The sequence below is a fragment of the Coregonus lavaretus genome (assembly GCF_964263955.1).
Source record: "Coregonus lavaretus genome assembly, chromosome: 3".
In the NCBI taxonomy this organism is placed as follows: Eukaryota; Metazoa; Chordata; class Actinopteri; order Salmoniformes; family Salmonidae; genus Coregonus; species Coregonus lavaretus.
The window spans coordinates 72,824,556-72,851,992 of NC_139990.1; the positions used below are offsets into that span (position 1 = coordinate 72,824,556).

Sequence of the window (27,437 nt, forward strand, 5' to 3'; positions counted from 1 at the left end):
TCACCAGGGCTCCACGCTTTAAGGGCTACCAGCAGCAGGACAGCCAGGAGCTTCTCCATTACCTACTGGACTCCATGAGAGTAGAGGAGACGAAGGTGAGACGATAGACCCACATTACAAACGCCACATCCTTCTTCCACTCAGCCTAGTACCATGGCTCCCTCTCTGTGCCAGTGGCCGTGTTTGAGATCCACACTGACTGAGCAGACGGACCGATCTACAAATTGTAATGAGTAGTTATTTAGGATGCCTTTTTTATTTATTTTTATTTTAATTTTTTTGGTGATCAGTTAGGTGACTGAGCAGAATGTACAGTGCCTTGCAAAAGTATTAAACCCCCTTGGCGTTTTTCCTATTTTGTTGCATTACAACCTGTAATTTAAATTGATTTTTATTTGGAATTCATGTAATGGACATACACAAAATAGTCCAAATTGGTGAAGTGGAATTAAAAAAATAACTTGTTTCAAAAAATTCAAAAAAATTCATACTGGAAAAGTGGTGCGTGCATATGTAGTCACCCCCTTTGCTATGAAGCCCCTAAATAAGATCTGGTGCAACCAATTACCTTCAGAAGTCACATAATTAGTTAAATAAAGTCCACCTGTGTGCAATCTAATTGTCACATGATCTGTCACATGATCTCCGTATATATACACCTGTTCTGAAAGGCCCCAGAGTCTGCAACACCACTAAGCAAGGGGACCACCAAGCAAACGGCACCATGAAGACCAAGGAGCTCTCCAAACAGGTCAGGGACAAAGTTGTAGAGAAGTACAGATCAGGGTAGGGTTATAAAAAAATATCTGAAACTTTGAACGTCCCACGGAGCACCATTTAAATCCATTATTAAAAAAATGGAAACAATATGGCACCACAACAAACCTGCCAAGAGAGGGTCGCTCACCAAAACTGATGGACCAGGCAAGAAGGGCATTAATCAGAGAGGCAACAAATATAACCCTGAAGGAGCTGCAAAGCTCCACAGTGGAGATTGGAGTATCTGTCCATAGGACCACTTTAAGCAGTAGACTCCACAGAGCTGGGCTTTACGGAAGAGTGGCCAGAAAAAAGCCATTGCGTAAAGAAAAAAATAAGCAAACACGTTTGGTGTTCGCCAAAAGGCATGTGGGAGACTCCCCAAACATATGGAAGAAGGTACTCTGGTCAGATGAGACTAAAATTGAGCTTTTTGGCCATCAAGGAAAACGCTATGTCTGGCGCAAACCCAACACCTCTCATCACCCCGAGAACACCATCCCCACAGTGAAGCATGATGGTGGCAGCATCATGCTGTGGGGATGTTTTTCATCGGCAGGGACTGGGACACTGGTCAGAATTGAAGGAATGAATACAGGGAAATTCTTGAGGGAAACCTGCTTCAGTCTTCCAGAGATTTGAGACTGGTACGGAGGTTCACCTTCCAGCAGGACAATGACCCTAAGCATACTGCTAAAGCAACACTTGAGTGGTTTAAGGGGAAACATTTAAATGTCTTGGAATGGCCTAGTCAAAGCCCAGACCTCAATCCAATTGAGAATCTGTGGTATGACCTAAAGATTGCTGTACAACAGCAGAACCCATCCAACTTGAAGGAGCTGGAGCAGTTTTGCCTTGAAGAATGGGCAACAATCCCAGTGGCTGGATGTGGCAAGCTATAGAGACATACCCCAAGAGACTTGCAGCTGTAATTGCTGCAAAAGGTGGCTCTACAAAGTATTGACATTGGGTGGGGGTGAATAGTTAAGCACGCTCAACTTTTCAGTTTTTCTGTCTTATTTCTTGTTTGTTTCACCCCAAAAAATATTTAGCATCTTCAAAGTGGTAGGCATGTTGTGTAAATCAAATGATACAAACCCCCCAAAAATCCATTATAATTCCAGGTTGTAAGGCAATAAAATAGGGAAAATGCCAAGGGGGGTGAATACTTTCGCAGGCCACTGTATGCTCTCAAACGCACCCTGTGTCTTGTGTAGTATGAGGACATAAAGCTGTTACTCTCTATGTCAACGGTGTATATGATACCAGACAGACTCCCAGCAGCCAAGCTACATGCAGGGGGGTGTCCAAGCTAGTAAGAGTACGCAAAAGAACAGGCATTGTTGCGATTGCAATTGAGAAGCACACTTCAATCGCCAATGGAGAGCAGGCTAAAAGCCATGGGAGACATTCACCTGTGCTTGTGGATGACAGTGTGCAGGGTTTGGTCTTTGCGCCTCGGCCAGCCATTGTCTTTTAACCTTATGGTGCCATGTTTTCTGGCAAGTGCAGACTGTCCCCCCCCCCCCCCCCGTTCAGGAATTAGGGGGAGCCCACCACCACCACTATGGGCCCAGCCCAAGGCTGAGTCATTTGGCCCCTCGGCCCCACCAGTGGCTCAGCCAGCCCCAAAAAGAGAGGAGAGTAGCGGGTGTGGAGTGGTCAGCCCGGGGCCTGGGACAGGGGGACAAGGGTACAGGCTGGGACTTCCCCCCTGGTTCTTTTTAAACTTGTGAACACTGACAGTTGTGCCACTTAGGTGACTTGCAAGTGGCACGGCGGGCGTCATTGTGTGATCTGGGAAACACGCAGCTGTGGGTCGCCCCATTGTGCTGGAGGGTCACCCCCTCCCCCGCTCCAATCAGGGAGTCCGAGAGGGAGGGGTGAAGGGGGGGAGCTGGCCCTATTCATACATACACTCAAATGTAAACACACGCACACACACACACACGCTTATATGCATTTTACATCTACTGTCTGATGAATTTACAATAAAGTCACATAAATTGACCTGAAAAAAAGGTGTAATGGGTTTGCACTCGAAAAGATGTCGCATAAAGCTTACTATTATTAAATTTTGTACATTATTTTCACTGCGTCAGGGATAGCGTATACAGACATTTTGGCTTTACAGCCGCCTTCAGTGTGTAGATACAAAGAACAGCCGATGAGCTGCAGGTGCTTCTTCTAATCAGGGCTGCCACTCATCTGCCATAAATTGATCTGCACAGCATACACAACCTAACAAAAATTGTGTACACATAGTAAAAAAAAAAAAATGACACTTACACATTTTATTTACTCTAAACAGAATTGTAGAGACACTCATCGTGTTTAGCTTGCACCAACTCAAATGTCCTCAACTGCACGGAATCAGCCCAAACAAACGTGCAATACAACACACACACACACACACTCTGAGTGACTGGCCATTTCTCCCATAGCCTGTCACCACCAACCTAGGAGGCCCAAGTGGTTGTGTTGATTGGCCATTTAGTATCAGAAGTCTAAATATGCTAATCGCACACAGTCAATTATCACCAATTAGCTGAGACGTTAGGTAATGCTCCCTCTCGGGGCATGGCCTGTTCTTCTTGGCCCATCTTCATTTAGATTTAGTTTCCACCCCTCCCCCCTTTCCTTCCTCACCCCCCTTCCTTTACCCTGAGCCCCTCTCAGTCTTGCGTGGGACAGTACACGCTGTTACTTTGGGTAGGGGGGTTCAGGGGGGGGCGGACGGGGGGGTCCTGCTGGTGATTAATTAGTGTGGGGCTCAGCAGGGTCTGACTGACTAGGGAGATGGGTACAGGAGGGGTGCAGGGGGGCTGCAGAGCTGGGATTAACCAGGCTTTTGACCTAAATAGCCAGTCCAGTGCGTGGGTCCGGGGACAATGGGGGCGACTAGTCGGGTCCACAGACACAGACCACGGCCAATTATCTATTGATTGGTGTTTTTACTCTTCACAGCTCTACTCGCCGACACACTCACTGACCATGTCACCTTCAATCACTGCCCACGGCCCCGCCACCGAGACTGTCAGAGACGGCTGGGTGACACACTCCACACAAACACATACGCAGTGTACACACACAAACACACACGGCCGCTGTACACACACGCAGTACCAGCACACCAGCGCACAGTACACACACACACACACACACACACACACACACACACAGAGAGAGCGAGATGCAAGTGTACATTCAGATGTTCTGGAAGAAGTGTGTGTTTGTTTACTAATGTGTATTTACATACACACTATCATTTTTGTAGTGGTTTCAATTCCTTGGCTTCCCATGGTAGCTGTTATATGAATCAGCCTTTGTTGTATAAAACCTACATTTTGTAGTCGCACATTTTTATATCTACTTAAGTGACATTTATATGAGATCAATTTAGTGTTTGACATTCCCAGCGGATCAAAGCGGGCATTCTGAAATCCTTCAACTACCCCACAGAGAAGACTGCAGATGATGAGACCAAACGCCAAGTCAAAGGTTCATGTTCTATTCTGACACAGTAGAATTGACCTAGATCAATAGCCCCATCTTGTGGCAGCTTTATTTACTGTTCAATGGCTTACTATGGAGAAAAAAAATACCTCAACCACAGGAAACAGAGCATGTTTCATGAATGAACATAGGCATTGGTTAAAGTACATTTATTCTGAATGATTATAGCTGAACTTTGTTGTTTTTTATTTGATTAACCTTGATTTCCTTTTATCCCAGCATACGGGAAGGAGGGTGTGAAGATGAACTTTGTGGATCGCATCTTTGTGGGGGAGTTGACCAACACCATCATGTGTGAGGAGTGTGAACATGTAAGTGATTCATTGCCCGTCCATTCTGTTTATGGTTACTGGAATCTAGGTGCATTTAGGTATATGTGTGTGGTCAACCATTGAAGAGTTTGGCTGTATTCCTTAATAATTAATGATGATTAATCATACAGCTACAGTTATAATAATATATGCCATTTAGCAGATGCTTTTATCCAAAGCGACTTAGTCATTCTAAATTCATTTTACGTACGGTGACCCTGGGAATCGAACCCACAATCCTGGTGTTGCAAGCGCCATGCTTTACCAACTGAGCCATATGTTTTGTATGTGTCATGCACAGTTAAACCATTTAAAAATACTTCTCAATGAGAAGTGTTCATCTTTCTGTAAGGCTATAGTTGTTCCCAGCTGAAAGCCATGCCGTACTTTGATTGTTAGTGATATGGATGCCTGTCCTCTGTCTCCCTCAGATCTCCACAGTAAAGGAAGCCTTCATTGACATCTCCCTGCCCATCATTGAGGAGCGGGTGAGCATATCTTTGCATTCGTTTTGCAATAGTTCCCAGTCCAGAATACTGCTTCTGACATGTTGGTCATATGTGATAAGTGTACAGTATGTTGGTTTCATCTCTGTCTTTGTGTCATGTCCTGGTGCTGTTCAGATGTCCAAGCCGTCCAACCCGGGCAGGACTGGGAAGAGCAGTCGGGAGCAAGAAGCTCACGTCTCCCACGGTGACGAGATGCTTTCGGCAGCGCTCAATAAGAACAGCAGGAAACTTAGCGGACAGGTGTTTGTTTTCTTTGTGTCTGTGTGTAAGTGTAGTTTGAGTCAGTGGGTGGGTGTGTTTTGCTGACTGTGTGTGTCTACCTCCCTCAGAAGCAGCAGCAGGGCCGGAAGTCCCCTGGCTCTGTGGAAGAGAAGGGGGCAGACAGCCCCTCGGACCACCCCGAGGAGGAGTCCCCCTCCATAATGGCCCGTGCCGCTGGAGGTTCCAAAATGGCCGCCACCAGCAGCCTATCGGACGGCAGCGAGAAAGACTCTGGCCCTCAGGACAGCAGCAACGATGCCGACAGCGAAGCCTCGGAGAGCGAGTGGACCCCCCGGCACTCCTCGGGCCACAGCCATGGTGGCAGAGGGTCCACCCCTACCCAGTCTCCCACATCCGCTAACCCGTCCGCCCTCTCCCCCAGGACCCAGCAGGTTGGTGCTGTGGAGCAGCTGGTCAGTGCAGTGCATAAGATGAACCTGGGCCCTGGTTCAGGGGACTCACCCTCCACACACTGTCCTGAGGACCAGGGGGAGCCCCAGCCTCAACATCCTCAACAGTCTCCTCACCCCCACCACCAGGGGGCATTCCAGGCCCTGTCCCACAGCTACACGCCCTGCTCCAAGGAATGCTCCGTTCAGTCCTGCCTTCACCAGTTCACCTCGGTGGAGCTGCTGATGGGCAACAACAAGCTGTTGTGCGAGAGCTGCACGGACCGCCGGCAGAAACAACTGCGGAAGAGCAGCTCAGCAGGTTATTTAGAACACATAGAGCGTTTGAGAGAGAACTTGTGCTGGTTTGAAAGAGAACCACTGTTAAAGGCAAGTTGTTGAGATCCTGACCTGATAGTGACAGCAGTACGTGATATGGAAATGCATAGCTACTCGGCACCTATCCATGTCACGCATTTACACAGATATTCAAATGCAGGCATTTAGGCTACGCTTGTATCAGGCAGAGCAATCATGGATTTGAAAAATTACCATTCACAGAGTGACATTGTGGTGTCTGTATGTGCTTACAGACAGTGGTGTAAAGTACTTAAGTTGTTTTTTAGGGTATCTGAACATTACTTTACTATTTAGATTTTTGACTACTTTTACTCCACTACATTCCTAAGGAAAATAATGTGCTTTTTACTCCATACATTTTCCCTGACACCCAAAAGTACTCATTACATTTCGAATGCTTAGCAGGACTGGAAAATGGTTAATATAAGGAATGTGGAATGATTTATACTTTTACACTTAAGTATATTTTAGCAATTACATTTACTTTTGATACTTAAGAATATTTAAAACCATATACTTTTAGACTTTTACTCAAGTAGTATTTTACTGTGTGACTTTCACTTCTACTTGAGTCATTTTTCATTAAGGTATCTTTGACTTTTACTCAAGTATATTAATTGGGTACTTTTTCCACCACTGCTTACAGAGAAGAAGTCTGACAGGGTGTACACCAGCGCTCGCAAACAGATACTGATCTCTTCGCTGCCCCCGGTGGTCACTCTGCACCTCAAACGCTTCCATCAGGTTAGCGTATTATTTCATGCGTTATTGTACACATCTTTACGTTATAGTATATGATATATCATGTTCATGTGAAATACGTTGTGTTCTCCTGTTTATCTAAATTGTGGTCATGGTGTAGGCTGTTACTGTGTCAGTGTATATTTGAGGTTGATTGTGGTTTTGATTGTGTGTGTGTGTGAAGGCAGGGATGAACCTACGAAAAGTCAACCGTCACGTCAACTTCCCTCTCATCCTGGACCTGGCTCCGTTCTGCTCGGCATCCTGCAGGGTACTCACTCTTCTTCACGTGAAAACAGGGACAATATCTTTACTAAAAACCTTACACTGAAATTAATATGGGTCCATGGACACTGTAGCTCATGTATTTGTGCTTGTTGTGAATGGTTGAAAAGATACAAATAGCTTAGACGCTCCTGTTTCTGTCTGAGCTCTTGGCACTGCTCAATGCCTCATCCTGAGTTAATTTGTGTGTTTCTATTTGGGCAGAACCTGGTGGGGGGGGAGCGTGTGCTCTACAACCTGTATGGCATCGTCGAACACAGTGGGTCGATGCGCGGGGGCCACTACACCGCGTACGTAAAGGTCCGCTCGCCCCAGAGGAGAACCGAGCAGCCACAGCGCAGAAACCTGGCAGGTAACTACTGTCTCTTTCTGTCTGTCCGTAAAATACTCTATTCCTTTAGCGATTTTGTCTTAAGAGTCTATGTCAATACGTTTACATAAAAAAAATATATATATATCGACCAAAGCATGGAATTGTATGATTGTAAAAAGTATGTGTGTGAAGGCCTGTATTTGTGTGAAGGCCTCACTCCGTGTAACCTTGAAGGCGGTATTTATGAGAGAAAAAGCGTTGTAGTGTATATAGATGTCCGCCGTTATATAGACGTATTTTCTCCTTTCCCCACTCAAGGAGAGCGCCTGCCATTCAGCGCCGCTCAACTGTAATGAAAAAGTCTTTATGACAGAGGTCTTTGTGAGCAGTTGTCCTCGCTGGTAAAGAACTAGTATAGGACTTGAGGTGACATTGTCTTGGCAGCATTGGTGAGCCACCATAGAGAGGTCAGAGGGGCCTTGGTAACCACTGAGAGTTTGTCTCCATCAAATGGCAACGCCGCTGTCGCCTGCTCTCCTTTTCCTCATGTCAACACATCCCTTCTTACAACGCTCGTCTTTGTTTCCTCTCATTTCCTTCTCACTGCTTTTCCTTTTCTCTTTCGTTTCAATACATGTTTTCCTCACCCTGCTGTAACCTTCCGTCAGGTAAAGGCTGAAATACACTACACGATCTTTGCCCGGTCTACGGGCTCTAACCATCGGAGAACCTCTCACATTTAACGATTCAGTCAAGCCAAATCGTAGCGTACGCCTGGCGGTCTCCACGGCAGTACGATTGGAAAACTCGCACTTGCCGATAATTGCCTGATATACGTCCAAATATATTCAACATATTTTAAAATTATCGGGACACCGTAAGTGCCTGTGAGAGCCATCAACCGTAAATGGGGTATGCGCTTACACATTTACGGGCTGAGGCGTTAAGTTTTACTACGGTTTGCTCCAATTCCCTACGATCTGGAAAAATGCGCCGGGTGCCCGTAGATCAGGCTAAAAATCTGTAGTGTCCGCCTGGTTTAAGTGTAAAATAGAGCCTGAAGTAAGGCTTAAGGCCTAAGTGTAGTGTTGTTATCATTATGTAATATGCTCTGTCTAATTCAATTGCCTTACGTACATACCAGTGTTGCTATGAACATATCTTTGTCCATGCTGCTCCTCATTCTGTCACTGTTTCTGTGGTAAGCTAGCCACAGTCATTGGTTTCTCACAGTAATGGCTCCTAGAAACTCTCCATCTCTTCCCATTTCACCAAAGACCCTTACTGTGTTTCAGGTCCAAGGGAAGCAAGCAGTGCCACACAGGGTCAGTGGGTGTATGTGAGTGACACCAATGTCCAGACGGTACCAGAATCCAGGGTCCTCAACTCTCAAGCCTACCTGCTGTTCTACGAGGAGCTGCTGTGACAGCCAGAGCACAGAGCTGCCCAACAATCATTGGTCTCTCAGGAGAGAGAGGAAGAGGAAAAAAGAGAGAGAGACCTGCTTTGGGCATACCTCTCTCTAAACTTTGACTCCCAAGAGCCTGAAACATGGCATGCACTGCATGATGGGATTTGTAGGCCATCAGGGACATGCATTACCTTGATGTATGCTGGACTGCTCAGCATGGAAGGGTTACCATACTGTTCGTGTCTCGGTCCACTTACTGAAAGTCCCCATACAGTTGCTTATACGTCTGTGAAAGGGAGCGAGAAAGGGAGAGAGTGGCAGAATAGTATATTTAATTAGCACAAATTATACAGAAGAAAAATGCTATGTTATTTATATTTTACAGCCTGCTGTGGTGAATACGAATTGTATTTTTTTGTAGAACATATGAATGTGTGACTATCATTAAATCGTGATTGCCAAAGAGTTTTTGGTAAGAGAAATAATATGAAATTATGGAAAACATACACGAAAGAATTAAGTGCCAAAAGAATGTGATCTCAAACTATTCCTAAAGGAGAGGTCCATAATGTGGCTGGCCATCCAAGTGTGTTTCAGACCAATACATTACTGTGTTGGTCGGCACAGTTTTTTTCAATTATATTACATATGCACACTGGTGGACAAACAATCTCTAACCACACAGATACAAACACATTGTTAAACATCACAAAGAGACATAAATGATTGCCAGCTCGCCGGACAATAAACAATCCTTTTCATTTCATTTCTCTTTTTATCCCATATTTTCTGCTGTAGTTAAACTAAAGGCAGTGAATGTGTTGATCAATCTTGGGATTCAAATGTGTCTTACCATTTATGTTAATCGTTCTGCAAATATTTTTGGGGGGGAATGAAATGGAGATCTTTTATCTGTCGGTTGTTGGGAAATAGCCAAATTATTCTGGTGAGGTGATAGGTTTACTATAAGTAAGAATACGGTTTGATGAATTTATTTCAAAACAAAGAAATACTCAGTGCCTACACTCTAGGATTGTTATGCTTCTGCATGTTAAGAACAAATAATTACAGTGAACATATATTTGCATACAGACAGCTTGTGTGAAATGTATATGCAAAACCATGAGAATTTGGTGTAATACCACAATACTAAACTATGGTGACTCAGGCTACAGGGTTTTTCTTCAGGCTTTCTTTTCCTTCTGAAAATGTCATTCGATTTCAATAAGGAACTCGGAACACCATTGGGTTATGTGAAATCATATATATCGAAGAGAATAAATCTAATTTATGAAATGGGAAACCAACAAGGCTCAGCTGGCATGTTCTTATTTTGAGTGGATGTTTGAATCCTCTCTTTCTTTCCCCCAAAGGAAAGTACTTGATAGTGGATGAGTATGGCTGTTGTTTTTGCACTGGAATTTGTGTCATCCCTCTTTACTGTGTGAAGACGGTGCCGGCCATTAGTCAGGGGCTGTCACAGTGAATCCCATGGTGCCATATTCACTCTGTCGGTGGTGGCGATGTGCCATGACGGGTGCAAAGCAACGCTGTTTGAGAAACATGTCGCGAGCTGGTGAAGAGGAGGTGGGTGTGGAATCAGGAAAAGGGCAACGTCTAAAAGCATCCCATCGTCCGCCCTCCTGGTCCCACACACTGTGACATCCCAATCACGCTGTTAAAACATTAAAGCAGAGTGTCAAGCCACCCACCAACAACACAGCCATTTTTATAAAAAAAACATGTATTTGGTCTATTTTGAAAAGCAGAAGCCCTTGCTTGGGGACATTCTCTTGAAGGATTAGATATGATTTTAATCTCAGTTAATGAAAGGGCCTGGTCCTCTTTCCTCTGTCACGATGGTAATGGAAACCAGTGACAAGGGACCGCTGCAGTGTTCATCTCTTACAACAGTACAATACAAAGGGACAGTGCTCAAGCTCAGTTTAACATTTAGTCACTGTCATGGAAGGCCTGGGTGGCAGAAATAGAAGTGTGTCCCCTTCAAGCTTGGAAGCGTATTAACTTCAGGGCACTGGGCACATGGTACCAAGAGTTGTTTCTGAGAACCATGTTCTCTGTCAGCATCTGGGTTAGGCGGCCTACATGGGTGTTTATTTTAGTCTATAGCGTTATAGTCTTCTTCACTTGTCATCTTGTGTTTCAAATGTTTATTTCAGAGGTTTTAAGACAGGATCACAATACTGGATGGAATTCAATCAATTGAAGATAGGTTTTCGGATAGAGCCAATGTTCTCTGTCCCAGACAGTCCACCAGATGGCTGCATGTACTGGATACTGGCAGCTGTTTGCCATTGGAACTGAACAGGGCCACGTGCATTAGGAAAACATCCATCTTTTTAATAGCCAACCACAAAAATTACTGAAATGACAGGCTACTGATCTTGACTGAGATCAATAAAAATGACCTTGTCTTGAATGCAACCAATAGCCTAGGCCTATGAAAAGAGGGGAGACACACAGATTGTACAATATGACTTCAATCTAACCTGGAGGGAAAAAATTAAAAATACTTTCCAGTGGCATTGACTCTCCCATTGATAAAGATCATTCCAATAGCATCAATTGACATCATGCGTCCGCCAGTGCTCACTGGGCTCTTTCCCACTCTCTCTTTCTCATCTGGTCATGCTCTTTATTTGGGTGCACTACCGAAACAGGGAACTGAATGGGGAAGTATAGGTTCAATTCTAAATGTATGTCCATCTATAATTACGATAAGGATTTATTTGTATTCGTATTTATATTTATAGACCCCCTTGTCCCCAGCTGCTTGCTAAATATTGCTAAATAAGTTCAGGTCCAAAAAATGATTCATGCAATAATTATTGATAAATGAAGTTATTTTTTTATTCCTTTAATGTTCTAGCCAAGCAATGCATAACGTCTCATCTTACAAACAACTGATGCAATATTTTATCAAAACCCTTCCCCCTGAAAATAGATTAGATTTAATTGTTTAACAATATATAAAATGCTCTTATGCAATTTCAAATAAAATCAGTTGTTTTAGCCCATGAGCCAGACCACCAAATTTAGACCGTCAGGTTCCCTTCGGGTGACGATGTCTCATAGTGATTTTCTTGAAGGTCTATGTCCCTAGAGCTGGAAAAATGTGTGATAGCAGTGCAGTAATGGGAGCTTTCTCTGTTATCACTCTCTTTCATCTCTCCATCTTTTCTTTCATCAATCCATCTCTCCACTTTCTTTAAGACATTCACTATGTACAAATCTAATTTTAAAAAACATGAAAGATAATATTTTCATGCCATTCTTTAAAACGATGAGAAAATGTCAGGAATTTTTTTTTTGATGTTACGCTATGACAAAAAATGGCAGTGTACAAGTTATTGCTCATGTATACCCTTTCATCAGATATCATTGGAAAGCTTAGATTCCCAGCTATCCAGCAGACACATTTTCACAATATTCAGGTCAACATAACTTTGACCTCGAGTCTAGGGTACATATCAGAATTACCTCTATAAATTGCTTTAAAAAGGAAACCCTGGTTCATTTCAAAATTAGTTTCAAGTGTGTCACGAGTGTCAGTGTAATGCGGTGGATTGAAGTCAGGCGCAGGACACAGAACTCAATGAAACGTACTTTACTGAATAAGTAAAGAATCCAAATACAAAAACACCTCCACACAGGGAGGAACAAACCCGCTCACCAACGACACACGAAACGAAAAACAAACACGTTGGGAGCCACCGGGTTAAATAGGGAAGGAGTAATCACGTAATGGGCAACAGGTGTGTAACAATCAGACAACAGGTGCAACATAGAAACATAGAACATAGATCGGCAGCAGCTAGTATTCCGGTGACGACGAACGCCGCAGCCTGCCCGAACCAGAAGGAAGGGCAGTCTCGGCAGAATGCGTGACAAAGTGGTTCTGAAAGGTCATGAAATTATCTTTCAAATGATGTATAATTTAACCAACTTTGAAAGCACCAGCTACAACTATTGTTTAAAAATGGCCCATATTGTGACATTGACATTACAATGTTGGAAGCTTCGCTATAGAATTCCATGTAGTGGGGCAGCTGTTTTTGGATTGTAACTTTGGTGATAGATGCACCACATTTCACACACGGCTAGATCACAGGATTCATGCATTAGCCCTGTCAGAGCCTATCTTCTGTAGCGTGTGGCAGCTCAATGTACAAGTACAATCCCTGTACAGGACACTATCGCTGGGCCTTGAACATATATTTCACAGAGAAATTCAGTCTCAAATCGTCACCTGTTTGGGGTCAGATACTGCTGAACATCTGAGCAGAAATATCCATGTCCATGTTCTCCTGGCTGGAGTGGACTCAGATGAGAATCACACTTTTCAGTGTGGCAGTGCATCTGTGTGTGTGTGAGTGAGTGAGTATTGTCTGTAGCTTGTGAGGTGTGTAAACATTATTATTTTTCTGTATTTCTGTTTGGTTGCTTTTTGTGTTATTGCTCTGTATGTCTGCATGCTAAGTGTTGCTTGTCATTTGTTGCTCTGCATGTGTTCATTGTCTGTCTGCATTGTCATTTAATTGTTTTTAATAAACTGCACAGGGACTGTGGTTGAAAATTAGCCGGCTGGCTAAAACTGGCACTTTTACAGAAATGTTGATTAATGTGCACTGTCCCTATAAAAATAAACATAATAAAGTACATTTGAGTGAGTGAGTGAGTGAGTGAGTGAGTGAGTGAGTGAGAGAGAGAGACAGAGAGCAAGAGAGAATGAGAGAGTTGTCATCATCATAACACATTTAGGGTTAGAGACACGGATGCCCAACAACACTGTGGATAGCCTGAATTAGAGTACATGCGTGATGCTTTAAGAGTTACTTATGGTGGAAATGTTGCACATCATACAGAGATACTGAGGTACTATTGTACGTCAACCTTTAACTGAGAGAACATGGTTGTCTAAAACCTGAGAGAAATCTGAATTTACCTCAGCTGATGTAAAGTCCAATTGTTCATTGATGTCCTTAACACAGTTGATGAGAGACTGACTGCCTCACTTCTTCTTTTTATAAAAAACAGTGTTGAAAATTCCAAAATGTTTGCATAGTCAACTTATACACAGCTCTGACACACACACACATACCCCACCAGACATGCCACCAGGGGTCTTTTCACAGTCCACAAATCCAGAACAAATTCAAGAAAGCATATAGTAGTATATAAAGCCATTATTGCATGGAACTCCCTTCCATCTCATATTACTTAAATGAACAGAAAACCTGGTTTCAAGAAACAGATAAAGCAAGGCGTCACGGCACAACTCCTCTCCCCTATTTGACCTAGATATTTTGTGTGTGTGTATGTATTGATATGTGCCGTTTTTAAATTGATGTAGTTCTGTCCTTGAGCTATTCTTGTCTATTAATGTTCTGTAAATTATGTAATGTTTCATGTTTTGTGTGGACACCAGGAATAGTAATGGGGATCCTAATAAAATACCAAAATACCAAACACAGTAGAACCCCATTCTGTACCAAGTAGAATGGCCAGTGCATGGGTGAAAGGAGGCCTTGACCTTCCCAGAGACCCTGTAGGTTCTGAAAGCAAAAAGGGAGAACAAGGAAGAGATGAGGAGGATGGATATGAGCGAGCGAGAGAGGGGCTGTGCCCCAAATAGCACCCTATTCTCTAAAAGTAGTGCACTATTTAGGGAGCACGCTTTTTAGTCCAGGACTAGAGAATATACAACAGTCACTGTGGTCTTGAGATGACGAGGGTAGGCTATACTGTACCAGTGGAGTTTAGGTCGTTGAGCACCCTGGCAGATGCTCTGAGGAGCATCATCATGAAATGCTCACTACTCTTCAGCTGTTGGGAAGAGAACACACATTAAACCACTCAGAGATAAAGAGGAATACAGAGAATACAGAGTCAAATAAGAATGCAAACAAAGAGAGGTGGAAGAGGTGGAAGAGGTGGAAAAGAGGTGCAATGATTCATTACATAATCAAATACTTTGGTTTTACCTTGGTGTGTGTAAAAGCTTTTTCTTCTCTCCTCTTCTAAGATGCTCACTCTTTCACACAGCTCTATCTCCGTACCTCTTTTATTTACATCCTGACTTATTTTCTTCAGTGTTCATTTCAAGGGAATATGTCTTCCAGTGTTGGGGAAGCTACTCTGAAAATATAGTTTACCAAGCTACCAATTACTTCACATTGGAAGAAGTTAAGCTACGCTAACGCTACCCTTAAAAAACATATATAACGTAGTTAGATTTAGCATACCTATATCTGAAACATCATAGAATACAAATTGCAAGAACAGACTGGTCCATTGTGACAAAGCTCTTAAAAGAAAAGGAGACAAAATGAGAATGGACTCCTTTTTACCAAACAAATGTCAATTATGGAGTCAGATGTTAGCAGAATGCGATATTTAACCTATTAAACACAAAAACAATGTTTCAATTGAGAATTAGGCAGGTCTGATGCCAAAAAAGAAAGGAAATTCTTGCCTACTTTACCCATATTTTATTTTTGCAAAAAAAGTAATGTGTAGTTCCAGTAGTTAGCTACACCACTACATGGCAAAAAAGTTAACTACTGAAAACACTATCAAGATTTTAATTTAGTTCAACTACCACCAAGCTACAGAAAATGTTGATTAAATTACTAGTTGAACTACATGTAGTTCACTACTCCATATAAGGATATGAATATATCAATAGTGTGTAAATAGTATTTTTGTTTTCTCTTGGTTTCTTTCCTATATATAACTCTTGTTTTATTTTTAATTTCATGTATATTATGCTGTTCTTGTCTACTACTGTTCTGTACTTTGTCATATATTTGTACGTTGTATGTGGACCCCAGGAAATGCTGCTGCATGTGCAGTAGCTAATGGGGATCCTAATAAACTAAACTAAACAAACCCATTAGTTTTGTCTATATGCATCACTTACTGATAATAACCTCCATGGCCCTAATGACACCCTATTCCCTGTAGAGACTATGGCTGCGTTTACACAGGCAACCCAAATCTGATATTTTTTTCACTAATTGCACTTTGAAATATCTGATGTGATTGAACAAAATACCAATTAGTGGGAAATAGATCAGAATTGGGCTGGCTGTGTAAACACAGCGTAGGACCAGCACAGCTATTGTCAAACAAATTCAATTTCATGAAAATATTAACTCTACTAAATCAAATTTGGGACAAATTGTTATTAGGAAATAGGCCTGTAATATGTACCAGAATAATGACATTACATCATTTCTGCAGAATTGTTTAAAGTTGATTGTTTTGTCACTTTTTCATGATCTTTGGCCCTAATTTACAATCAGTAGGTTTATTTTTGGCCCCATAGAGCCCAATGGTTTGTGACGAGCGTTTTCTCGTATACTTTTGCTCCGTGGCTGCCAGCCAGACTACTTCCAGGTCGTAGCCATTTTGAGTGCTCGACGGTGAAGAAGAACCAAGTTGGAGAGGTGGGAAACGCTCAAGCGTGTTATGATGTTTAGTTTGTGTCCATTCTCCTGATGCAGCTGTTACAGTAGATTATGTTAGCTACTGTTCTTTGAAGCATTATTCCAAACTATAGCTAGCTATTTTCTAACTTTCCAACCAAAATCTTGAAAACAAGCAAGCTGACGCTAGCTAACTGTTAGCCAGCTAACATTAGCCAGTTGCATTTCGCACCGAGCCCGGGGAATTTGGAAAACACTGACTGAAGAAACAGACAAGTAATGCACAATCGTTTAGATACAATTATATAACGCGAGAATGTTTACCTACCAAGATATCAACAATTAAGTGCATGCAATGTAAATGAAATACACTGGTAGCGTGAAGTGCAAACGTTCGCTAGCTAGCGCCACCCAGCAAACATCCATAGCCAGCTGAGCTAACTTAGCTAGCTAGCTAACATTCATGCCCCTAACTGCCGCTAGCTAGCCACAATTACGCAGATCTCAATTAGCTATCAAGGTTACCCATTTAGCTTTGTTGATTTTTTTTTATTATTAGCTGGCTTCTGCACTGTCGATAAAAAACTATCTGCATCGATATCAAACTAATGTTACTAGTTTGATCCGAAGCCATTTGGGTGAAACGCCTAATGTAGCTAACTTTACTTAGCTGATGCCGATTTCTAGCCGTTCTGATTTGTAAACAGCCGCTGGCTACCTAACTAGCTTGCTAACACATTCATCATGATACGTACAGTTCGCATAGACGGTTCACATTGAGAATATCACTATTCACTTTCAGTAATGTCATATCATGCTTCTGTCCCACATAGTCAGGCTCCAGGCGTAGGAACTACAGGGTGAGAGATGTGGGACCAGGGTGGACAGCCCTGGCCGCAATGGCCTATGAACCAGCAGCAGTGGATGCAGTCCTTCCAGCACCAGCAGGATCCAGGTGGGTGACATCACCTGTATGCATAGAGCTCTGTCCAATTGGAAATTATCCAAGATTGGATTGGTGTAACATTGCTTTGACCATGCAGAATGACAGCTCAGTCATTATTTACAATTTTACAAAATTACACCCCAAGCAATGCTTCTCTTGTTGTCTCTCTGTGTTGTGCAGGCCAAGTGGACTGGGCAGCACTGGCCCAGGCCTGGATTGCTCAGAAAGAGTCTACAGGCCCTACAGTAGACCAGCAGAACCTTCATCCTAATGGACAGGACATACCTGGCATGGATCCTGTGGTGCCCAATAACCATGGCTCCTTCCAGGGCGACTCCAATTTTGGCAGAATGTGGCAACCTGGTAAACTCTTAACATAATTTTCTGGGGATGGTGAATATATGAGGCTTATGTCCGTGATCTGTTTTCTCACGTTGCAAGAAGACCCACCATACTTGCTATACTCAGTCTGTACATCATTTTTCTTTAGATCTCAGGGAAGGTGTGATGTCACCGATGTACTCAATTTCACATCCACCACATTACCATACAGTACCAGTCAAAAGTATGGACATACCTATTCATTCAAGGGTTTTTCTTTATTTTTACTATTTTCTACCTTGTAGAATAATAGTGAAGACATCAAAACTATGAAATAACAAATGTGGAATCATGTAGTAACCAAAAAAGTAGCCTCCCTTTGCCTTGATGACAGCTTTGCACACTTTTGGCATTCTCTCAACCAGCTTCACCTGGAATGCTTTTCCAACAGTCTTGGAGTTCCCACATATGCTGAGCACTTGTTGGCTGCTTTTCTTTCACTCTCGGTCCAACTCATCCCAAACCATCTCAATTGGTTAAAAGGTCAGGTGATTGTGAAGGCCAGGTCATCTGATGCAGCACTCCATCACTCTCATTCTTGGTAAAATAGCCCTTACACAGCCTGGAGGTGTGTTGGGTCATTGTCCTGTTGAAAAACAAATGATAGTCCCATGAAGCCCAAACCAGATTGGATGGCGTATCGCTGCAGATTGCTGTGGTAGCCATGCTGGTTAAGTGTGCCTTGAATTCTAAATAAATCACACACAGCGTCACCAGCAAAGCACCATCACACCTCCTCCTCCATGCTTCACGGTGGGAACTACACATGCAGAGATCATCCGTTCACCTACACTACGTCTCACAAAGACACAGCGTTTGGAACCAAAAATCTCTAATTTGGACTCATTAGACCAAAGGATAGATTTCCACCGGTCTAATGTCCATTGCTCGTGTTTCTTGGCCCAAGCAAGTCTCTTCTTCTAATTGCAGTCCTTTAGTAGTGGTTTATTTGCAGCAATTCGACCATGAAGGCCTGATACACGCAGTCTCCTCTGAACAGTTGATGTTGTGATGTGTCTGTTACTTGAACTCTGAAGCATTTATTTGGGCTGCAATTTCTGAGGCTGGTAACTCTAATGAACTTATCCTCTGCAGCAGAGGTAACTCTGGGTCTTCCTTTCCTGTGGCGGTCCTCATGAGAGCCAGTTTCATCATAGCGCTTGATGGGTTTTTGCAACTGCACCTGAAGAAACTTTCAAAGTTCTTGAAATGTTCCGCATTGACTGACCTTCATGTCTTAAAGTAATGATGGACTGTCGTTTCTCTTTGCTTATTTGAGCTGTTATAATAAATAATAATAATATGCCATTTAGCAGACGCTTTTATCCAAAGCGACTTACAGTCATTACATTTTACATTTTAGTCATTTAGCAGACGCTCTTATCCAGAGCGACTTACAGTTAGTGAATACATTTTTTTTTTTTTTTTTTTTTACACAGTCATGCGTGCATACATTTTTTTTTTTGTATATGGGTGGTCCCGGGGTTCGACCCCACTACCTTGGCGTTACAAGCGCCGTGCTCTACCAGCTGAGCTACAGAGGACTGTTCTTGCCATAATATGGACTTGGTCTTTTACCAAATAGGGCTGTCTTCTGTATACCACCCCTACCTTGTCACAACACAACTGATTGGCTCAAACGCATTAAGAAGGAAAGAAATTCCACAAATTAACTTTTAACAAGGCACACCTGTTAATTGAAATGCATTCCAGGTGACTACCTCATGAAGCTGGTTGAGATAATGCCAAGAGTGTGCAAAGCTGTCTTCAAGGCAAAGGGTGGCTACTTTGAAGAATCTAAAATATAAAACATATTTTGATTTGTTTAACACCTTTTTGGTTACTACATGATTCCATGTGTGTTATTTCATAGTTTTGATGTCTTCACTATTATTCTACAATATAGAAAATAGTAAAAGTAAAGAAAAACCCTTGAATGAGTAGGTGTGTCCAAACTTTTGACTGGTACTGTAGCTGTGCCCCAATCAATTTAGTTCCCCTGCATTCCAGTAGTTTAATGTTAGAATAGCATGACTGCAAGTGTACGTTTTGGATTTTTGAATTGTCTCTTGTAAGACAAGCCTTTTGGTGGGCTTAAAGAGATCCTAATAAACAATAACAATGCACATGTGTTGTTTACAGAATGGGGGATGCACGGTCAGCCCCCTCCTCCTCCCATAGACCAGGCGTGGATCCCCCCAGGAACAGGACCTATGGGGACTGGACCTATGGACGTGGTGGCTCCCTCTGAGGACAGCAACAGCCAGGACAGTCTGGAGTTCTCTGAAGGCCACCATAGGGTCTACCCCCAGAACAGCCACGGCTTCGGGGGTCAGCCCGACAACTACGCCATGAACCCAATGGCCATGAACCAGTTTGATTATCAGGTACACACACACCACACACTTAAAGTAGAGTTCCATGGCTGCTGTTGTGTAGGGCCTCTCTGTCATTCAACTAGTTTGGATGGTCCTCATTTCTCATTTCCTCTCTCTGTAGCACGGGGCGGCTGCCACCTACGGCCCCACTCCCACAGGGTTCCACCCTCCATACTGGCAGCAGGGTCCCCCACAGAACAGACGGGACAGGCCCCCAGGCTTTAGGGACCGTCAGAGATCCCCCATCCAGATCCCCAAACAAGACGCTCCTGCTGCTGCCGCCCTCGGTGAGCATCTTCACCAACACCTCGGTACAAAAACTTCCTCGTACTGCTGTCAGAGAGGCAGAGACTTGCTTCAGCTCTCTCGCCGTTCATACCCACACCATCCAAAATGTTGTTTCTCACCATGTTTTGTATCTCAGAGTTGCTCTCTACTTTTCTCAATTAGCTTTCCCAGGCACGCAGGAAAACAGACACACACACACAGCATCCAATGACCTGGCTCTCCTCTCAGATGCGGTGAAGAGGCGCACCCTGCCGGCCTGGATCCGAGAGGGCCTGGAGAAGATGGACCGGGAGAAACAGAAGAAGCTGGAGAAGGAGCGCATGGAGAAACAGCGTGCCGAAATGGCTAAAGATGAAGACAAAGAGAGCGACGTGGCGGACGAGGGAGGCGACGGGCCTCGTTTACCCCGCAAGAGTAAATTTGTAAGCATTGATCTCTTTTTGTTTCCATGGCGTCATGAATCCCATTAACCTTATGAACAACGAGTTGAAAAATCCCCAAAACAATTGCATTATGTTCCTGTAAATTCTGTGACACTGGTGAGCTTTCAGGAAGTCCTGTTGTCGTGTCTTTTGTATCTGACCTACCACCCCCTTTCCCTCCCCTGTAACAGGACAGTGATGATGAAGAGGTTGATGAAGAGGAGAGGGAAGATGAGGACCGGGTCCTGACCAGGAAGCAGGAGCTGGCCAGCAGGAGCCCGTCCCCTCCCCCGGAGGACCAGAGCGAACCAGAGATGACCGAGGAGGAGAGAGAGTTCCAGCGGGTCAGTTTTGGCTTACAGCTACCATTCTGACACATTGGGGTGGGTGTAGGGCTGGGCGATATATCGAATTCTTGCGCGATATTCTAAATGCCAATATTGCAAGAATCTAGTTTTGTATTTCTATGAGCGTTTGTCGGCTTGTAGGCTACTCATGTCTTTTTGGTCTCTTCTCTTTTGCTCCTTCTGTGCTGTGTGCACCTTCCCATTTACACCAGAGATCTGGATATAATGATGACATGCTCATGCCTCCTCCCTAAAAATGGGAATCGTCCCGAAGACAGGCGACAAGCTTATGTCCAAAATAAGCCCATAGAAACGCATTGGGTTAAGATTGGACAGATTTTGGCGAGAGCGAAACCTCTCGCTTCGCATCTTCCTCTCTGTTTACACACACACACCAAGCCCCTTCCCCTGCCACTCACAACAACAAAGATGAGAGATCACTTTTTCCTCTCTGACAAGCGGTTTCAACACACAATTTGCATGTGAGGTTTGGACCAACAGAATCGGTCATATGAACACCGAAACACATTGATACATTATTTTACTGTAATAAAGTTAACCTTTCTAGCAATACCCTTTTATATGTCAACTCCTCAAATTGCACGCAGAGCAGACACTACTAAAACGGGAGTATCAATGAACATTGATTCTGGAAAATTAATGCTCAGTTTGTCGGGGTGGCATTGCGGTACCACTAGCAGCATTTTAGCCAAAGACCGTTATACTAGCTGTCTAGTCTGTTTTATACATTTGCAATAAGCATAAAACACAATTATATAAGGAACTGGTAATTTGTTCTCATTCTGAGAAAAAAGGTAGGCCACTTGAATTCAACATCTGAACAAAATGGACAGGCTAGCATGCTGTTCAAACAGTTGGAGACGGACAGAAGTGTGTGTTCATAGCAATTCAACTGTTCAGCCTTGTTAGCTAGCAAAAAAATCCAAGTTAACTACAAATATTAAGATTAGCTAGCTACTCACTAGCACGTGGGCTTGTGCTTGAGAGATTGTGTACATTTTCTATAATGACTGTTATAAGAAGTTAGTCATTATTAGTGAATGTGCATTATGCATGGTTCTGGTTAAATTTGTAACAAAAAGGACATTTTAATAGACAGACTTGAACGCCAGATCAGTTATTATTGCAAAAAAGCAGGTTAAACTCTTTTGATAAAGTATTTAAATTATTAGTGGGTTGTGGAAGGCTTACATTTAGCCTAGGTATAATTTCACAAGCCCTGAATTCATTAGATCAATGTATTGGACCTTTTAATTGTACAACAAAGCTTATTTGGAGAAAACATTTTTAAAATTTTTATAAACTAGATGTGTATATATCGTGAATCGCCTATACGTTTGAAAAAATCAAGATATAATTTTTAGGCCATATCGCCCAGCCCTATGAGGTTGTCTTTTGTTATATATTTTTTTGTGTTATGTTCTAGAGCCCTGAAGCTCAAATAGCAGCTCTGAAACAAATCCAGCCTGCAAAAACAGTTAATGTGGCCCCTGTTCACTCATTTCAATATATAAGAAAACATCCTATCCAAGACTGCAAAAATTGCCCTCTTGACAAACAAGTGATTATCATTAACTCATGTCAGAGCCTTTTCTCACATTTCTCTCCAAAGATGATTGTGACTAAAACTCTGCTGACGGAAATCCTACTGGAGGTCACCAACGAAGAGATCCAAACAGTGGCCAAAGAGACGCACCGCAAAGCCACCAAAGGTCTGCTTACCCCCGTCTCCTCGAGCCCACGCATCATCTGTGCCTGTCACAAAGACATTTTTAAGCCTGTTTTATATAGTCTGAAAACATCACTCAATTCATCTCTGTAAGTCAGGGTAATTGAGTGGCAAACTTGGAGTATTTTCAAAATGTGATCATATGCATCTTCAACCATTCTCTGCTAATGCAACGGAAGGAAAAAGAAAATGTCTCTGGTAAAAAAGAAAGAGCAGCTGGTGTATTTAAAAGAAAACAACAGTAACCTAAACTGTTTTCCCTGGTTCCTGCTCCTGAAGGTCCTCCTGAATGACTGTATTTCTGAACCCATTGACTCTAACAAACGCTGACCTATAGATCAGATTCAAGTGACTTGTCCCCGTTTATCTGACACTAGTGCATTAGTACAGAGTGGTTCTTCTCCCCCATTCCAACTGTCTTGACTTTGAATGTGTGTGACAGACGTTGTTTGTTAACCCCTTCTCTTTTCTCCGTTTTTTGTCTCTTTTTTTCTTTTTTTTTGCCAAAGACCGCTCTTGTGAATAGTGCATTATCTGTGCCCCCTTCTCTAGAGACTTCTCTATGGTGGCTCTATGTGTTTTAACATGTTGTTCCTGTTGTTGATGTGAATCAAAGCTCCTGCCAAACAGCTGGCACAGTCAAGTGCACTGACTTCTCTGATCGGCATCGGTGAGTTCCTCCTCTTTTCTTCCAGGCGGGGGTGGGGGGGGGGACGACACATGGGTGTGGGGAGGGAAGGGAGGGGTTGTTGGGGGATAAGAATCAGAGCTCAAACCCCTGTCCCCTCACTGCTTTAGTAGCTCGAGAGTGACTGAGGCAGCCGAGGGGAAGGTCCACCTCACAGCTAGGGTTGAAAAATTCCCCAAACATTCCCCAAAATCGTATATATATTTTTTTATTCCGGTTGGAAGGGAATAAGCTGTGAGGGAATCCTCCAACCTGGAATCTTTCAACCGGGATTTCTGAAAAAACTGGGAATTTGGGGAACGTTTCTGAAATTTTGCAACCCTTCACAGCACAGTTTGAGTGTCTTGGCCTTAGATTTACTAAGTATTTTCTTATCAGAACACTAAAGAGCATGCCATCTTACAGTAAGTGGAGTGTCAGTGGGTTTCTAGTGTGTAGTTCAGTTGGAAACATAGACAGTAGGCTGCGTCTTTGACGGGAAGCTTGGTTGGTTGTATGGGTAGTTACTGCGATCTTGCTGAAAAAGCTGGGGGCTCTGTTGTGGCAGGTGGACTTGGCGACTATGGCTCGGACTTGAGTGAGGACGAGGAGGAGAACAGCGCCCGGGCGTCCGAGTCCTCTGACACGGACGAGGAGGAGCTGCACCACCGCATCCGGGAGAAGATGGACGCCTTCCGACGCAAGGAGAAGGAGCTGCAGGAGAGACAAGCGCAGGAGGCGCAGCACGCACGTGGTGAGGGAACTAAATGCAATATCAATATCAATAAGCAGTGGTGATGTTGTCTTTGAGAGTAACATAAATGTTTTGTTTTCTGTGTCTCCCAGAAGAGATGGTGCTGGACAGAGTGAGCAGAGAGAAGGGGGATTATGACGAGGGCCAGTTAGAGAGCCTCCATAAGCAGGAAGTGAGAGAGAGGGAGGCAGAACCCACAGCAGAGAGACGCAGGTCCCGCAGTGAGCCTGAGGTTAGCAGCGAGGTCAGGCAGGCGGGCCGGGGTAAGGAGCGCGGCGGCGGGCGGGGCACCAGCGGTACCCCCAGCAACGGACGCAGCAGCAGCTCCAGCTCCAGCAGCGCCAGCAGCCGATCGTCTTCCTTCTCCTCGTCATCCTCTACCTCCTCACGCTCCTCATCGCGCTCCTCCTCGCCCCGGAGGAAGAGGAGGCGCAGCCGCTCCTCCTCGCACAGGGCCCGTGGTGGCGGCCGGCGCAGCCACAGTCGCAGCTCCCACAGACGCCACAGGGAGCGCAGCGACGACAAGGCCCGGGAGAGGAGGAAGGGCAGCCGGAACCACAGCACAGAGCGCTCGGCCCGCCACCGGAACCGCAGCCACTCTCGAGAGCGAAGGGTCAGCAGGGGAGGCAAGAGCAGGTCCAAGGAGCGGAACAGAGACAGGAAGATGAGCAGGGAGCGCAGGGAGAGTCACAGCCGCAGCAGCAAGCACAAGCAGAAAGCCTCCAGCAAGGATAGGGACAGGAAGAAAGAGCAGAGTGGCGGCCACGACAAGAAGGAGAAAGAGAAGAAGGAGAAGGAGAAAGAGTTAGATAGGAAGAAGGAGAAGCAGAAAGCCAAAGAGAGAGAGCGGGAAAAGGAGAAAGGGAAGGAAAAGGAGAGGGGGAAGGAGAGAGCGAGGGATAGGGAGGTGAGCGCTGTGGTGGCGGAGGAGAGCAACGGCAAATCCAAGAAAAGGAAAGAGAGCAGCGATCACACAGACCCTCAGGGTGACAAGCACTCCCGTCAGGATAGCAGGGCAAGCAAGAAGGGCTCCGCCAAATCTAGCAAGAGGTACTCTGACTCAGAGTCGAGCAGGTCTCCCACCCCCGAGGTTAGCAAGGAAAAGAAGTCTAAGAAATCCAAACGTAGTCGCTCAAGATCAACGGAAAAATCTCACAAGTCTGGTAAGAAGGCAAGCCGCAAAAACAAGTCTAAGTCACGATCAAGGTAGTATTCCATTTTTTACCATCTCTTTTTCTGTTGTATCATGTTTCTGTTGTGTGTGTGGGTGCGTGTCGTATTGGAGGCCTACTAACCAGTAATATTTTTTTAGCTCAACTTTCCCTGTTCACTGTTAGGGCTCAAGGCTACCTTACAAAGATAAATAGTACATATTTTCATGATGTGTTAAAAAAAAGGAACCATTTGTAGCCAAGTTTATGTTCCTCAAAGACTGTCTCCATAGTTCCCCCTGTTGGGCATGTGGAGCATATCAATCAATTTTAATAATAATAATATGCCATTTAGCAGACACTTTTATCCAAAGCGACTTACAGTCATGTGTGCATACATTTTTACGTATGGGTGGTCCAGGGGATCGAACCCACTACCGTGGCTTTACAAGTGCCATGCCCTACCAATTGAGCTACAGAGGACCACAATTTTAGTGCCTTGTGTGAATGTAGTAACTGTTCTTCCCAAAGGAGAGTGACCAAGTTCATTCAGAAATCAATGCAATATTGTCCTCATGATGAGCTGATGTTAACAGGGCCCCAGTGGGGCTGTGACTGTTTCTTTTGCCTGTGTCTGTCATTTTGCATGAGTGTGTGTGAGTGGTGCAGCACCATTAATGTTCCCCTTCGCGTCTCTGTTTCAGGTCCACGTCTCCCGCCAGGCGCTGGCGTTGAGGAGCGCAGGGCTCCCTGATCTGTGCACTTACTTTTAAATTCCATGAGTTTTTAACAGGCTTGTCTCATTATAGAGGCAACGGTGTAGGTGAACTCTCCAATCCCCCCTTCCCCCAACCCTCTATCTTTGTAAATATGTTATTTTTAAGTGCAAGTCGGCAAACAGGACATTTTGAATGCTAGGTTTTTGCCTTGTATCATGCAAAGCTCGGAGGCTTTGTAGTCAGTAGAATCTGGGAAAGATGTCATTTTAAAAAAGCTAAACAGGATAAACTTATTAATGTAAATTGTCCAATAAAACTGAAATGATCCCTTGTTCTGGGTATTTTCTTTGTCTACTGTATAACTGTTCCCAAATGATGAAGATGAACTCATCATGGGAAACACCATTTACAGTGAGGGGAAAAAAAGTATTTTATCCCCTGCTGATTTTGTACGTTTGCCCACTGACAAAGAAATGATCAGTCTATAATTTTAATGGTAGGTTTATTTGAACAGTGAGAGGACAGAATAACAACAACAAAAATCCAGAAAAACGCATGTCAAAATTGTTATAAATTGATTTGCATTTTAATGAGGGAAATAAGTATTTGACCCCCTCTCAATCAGAAAGATTTCTGGCTCCCAGGTGTCTTTTATACAGGTAACGAGCTGAGATTAGGAGCACACTTAAAGGGAGTGCTCCTAATCTCAGTTTGTTACCTGAATAAAAGACACCTGTCCACAGAAGCAATCAATCAGATTCCAAACTATCCACCATGGCCAAGACCAAAGAGCTCTCCAAGGATGTCAGGGACAAGATTGTAGACCTACACAAGGCTGTAATGGGCTACAAGACCATCGCCAAGCAGCTTGGTGAGAAGGTGACAAAATAACTGTCAATCTCCCTTGGCCTGGGGCACCATGCAAGATCTCACCTCGTGGAGTTGCAATGATCATGAGAACGGTGAGGAATCAGCCCAGAACTACATGGGAGGATCATGTCAATGATCTCAAGGCAGCTGGGACCATAGTCACCAAAAAAACAATTGGTAACACACTACGCCGCGAAGGACTGAAATCCTGCAGCGCCCGCAAGGTCCCCCTGCTCAAGAAAGCACATATACAGGGCCGTCTGAAGTTTGCCAATGAACATCTGAATGATTCAGAGGAGAAACTGGGTAAAAGTGTTGTGGTCAGATGAGACCAATTGAGCTCTTTGGCATCAACTCAACTCGCCATGTTTGGAGGAGGAGGAATGCTGCCTATGACCCCAATAACACCATCCCCACCATCAAACATGGAGGTGGAAACATTATGCTTTGGGGGTGTT

The 27,437-nt window shown here is 43.9% G+C and overlaps 2 protein-coding genes across 8 annotated transcripts in view; both read left to right on the forward strand.

Moving 5' to 3' along the window:
- Window positions 1-10,023, forward strand: part of LOC311122471 (ubiquitin carboxyl-terminal hydrolase 45-like) — a 41,347-nt gene extending 31,324 nt beyond the window's left edge. Inside the window, exons 9-19 of one of the 3 annotated variants that reach the window (XM_084158069.1) lie at window positions 8-95; window positions 3,727-3,810; window positions 4,179-4,260; window positions 4,495-4,586; window positions 5,018-5,074; window positions 5,210-5,335; window positions 5,425-6,067; window positions 6,752-6,849; window positions 7,031-7,117; window positions 7,336-7,483; window positions 8,740-10,023. In XM_084158069.1, coding sequence (XP_084014195.1) covers window positions 8-95; window positions 3,727-3,810; window positions 4,179-4,260; window positions 4,495-4,586; window positions 5,018-5,074; window positions 5,210-5,335; window positions 5,425-6,067; window positions 6,752-6,849; window positions 7,031-7,117; window positions 7,336-7,483; window positions 8,740-8,870 — 1,636 coding nt within the window. In that variant the 3' untranslated portion in view covers window positions 8,871-10,023. Of the gene's footprint in view, window positions 1-7; window positions 96-3,726; window positions 3,811-4,178; window positions 4,261-4,494; window positions 4,587-5,017; window positions 5,075-5,209; window positions 5,336-5,424; window positions 6,068-6,751; window positions 6,850-7,030; window positions 7,118-7,335; window positions 7,484-8,739 lie in introns of those variants that run through there. The other 2 variants (XM_084158070.1, XM_084158071.1) reach the window with 2 other exon arrangements.
- A 6,244-nt stretch (window positions 10,024-16,267) lies between these two features.
- LOC311126641 (arginine/serine-rich protein PNISR-like) lies at window positions 16,268-26,441 on the forward strand. 5 transcript variants are annotated; one of them, XM_084158544.1, is made up of 12 exons: window positions 16,268-16,327; window positions 17,140-17,261; window positions 17,433-17,615; window positions 19,776-20,020; window positions 20,133-20,322; window positions 20,462-20,721; window positions 20,913-21,065; window positions 22,702-22,801; window positions 23,435-23,488; window positions 24,054-24,239; window positions 24,332-25,445; window positions 26,095-26,441. In XM_084158544.1, exons 2-12 carry the CDS (start codon window positions 17,174-17,176, stop codon window positions 26,123-26,125), a joined length of 2,604 nt encoding a protein of 867 aa, XP_084014670.1. In that variant the 5' UTR covers window positions 16,268-16,327; window positions 17,140-17,173; the 3' UTR covers window positions 26,126-26,441. The 5 variants fall into 5 exon arrangements, with proteins under 5 accessions (XP_084014670.1, XP_084014671.1, XP_084014672.1 ...); XM_084158545.1 differs by having other exon boundaries at window positions 24,335-25,445; XM_084158546.1 differs by having other exon boundaries at window positions 20,133-20,298.
- Window positions 26,442-27,437: the final 996 nt, after the last annotated feature.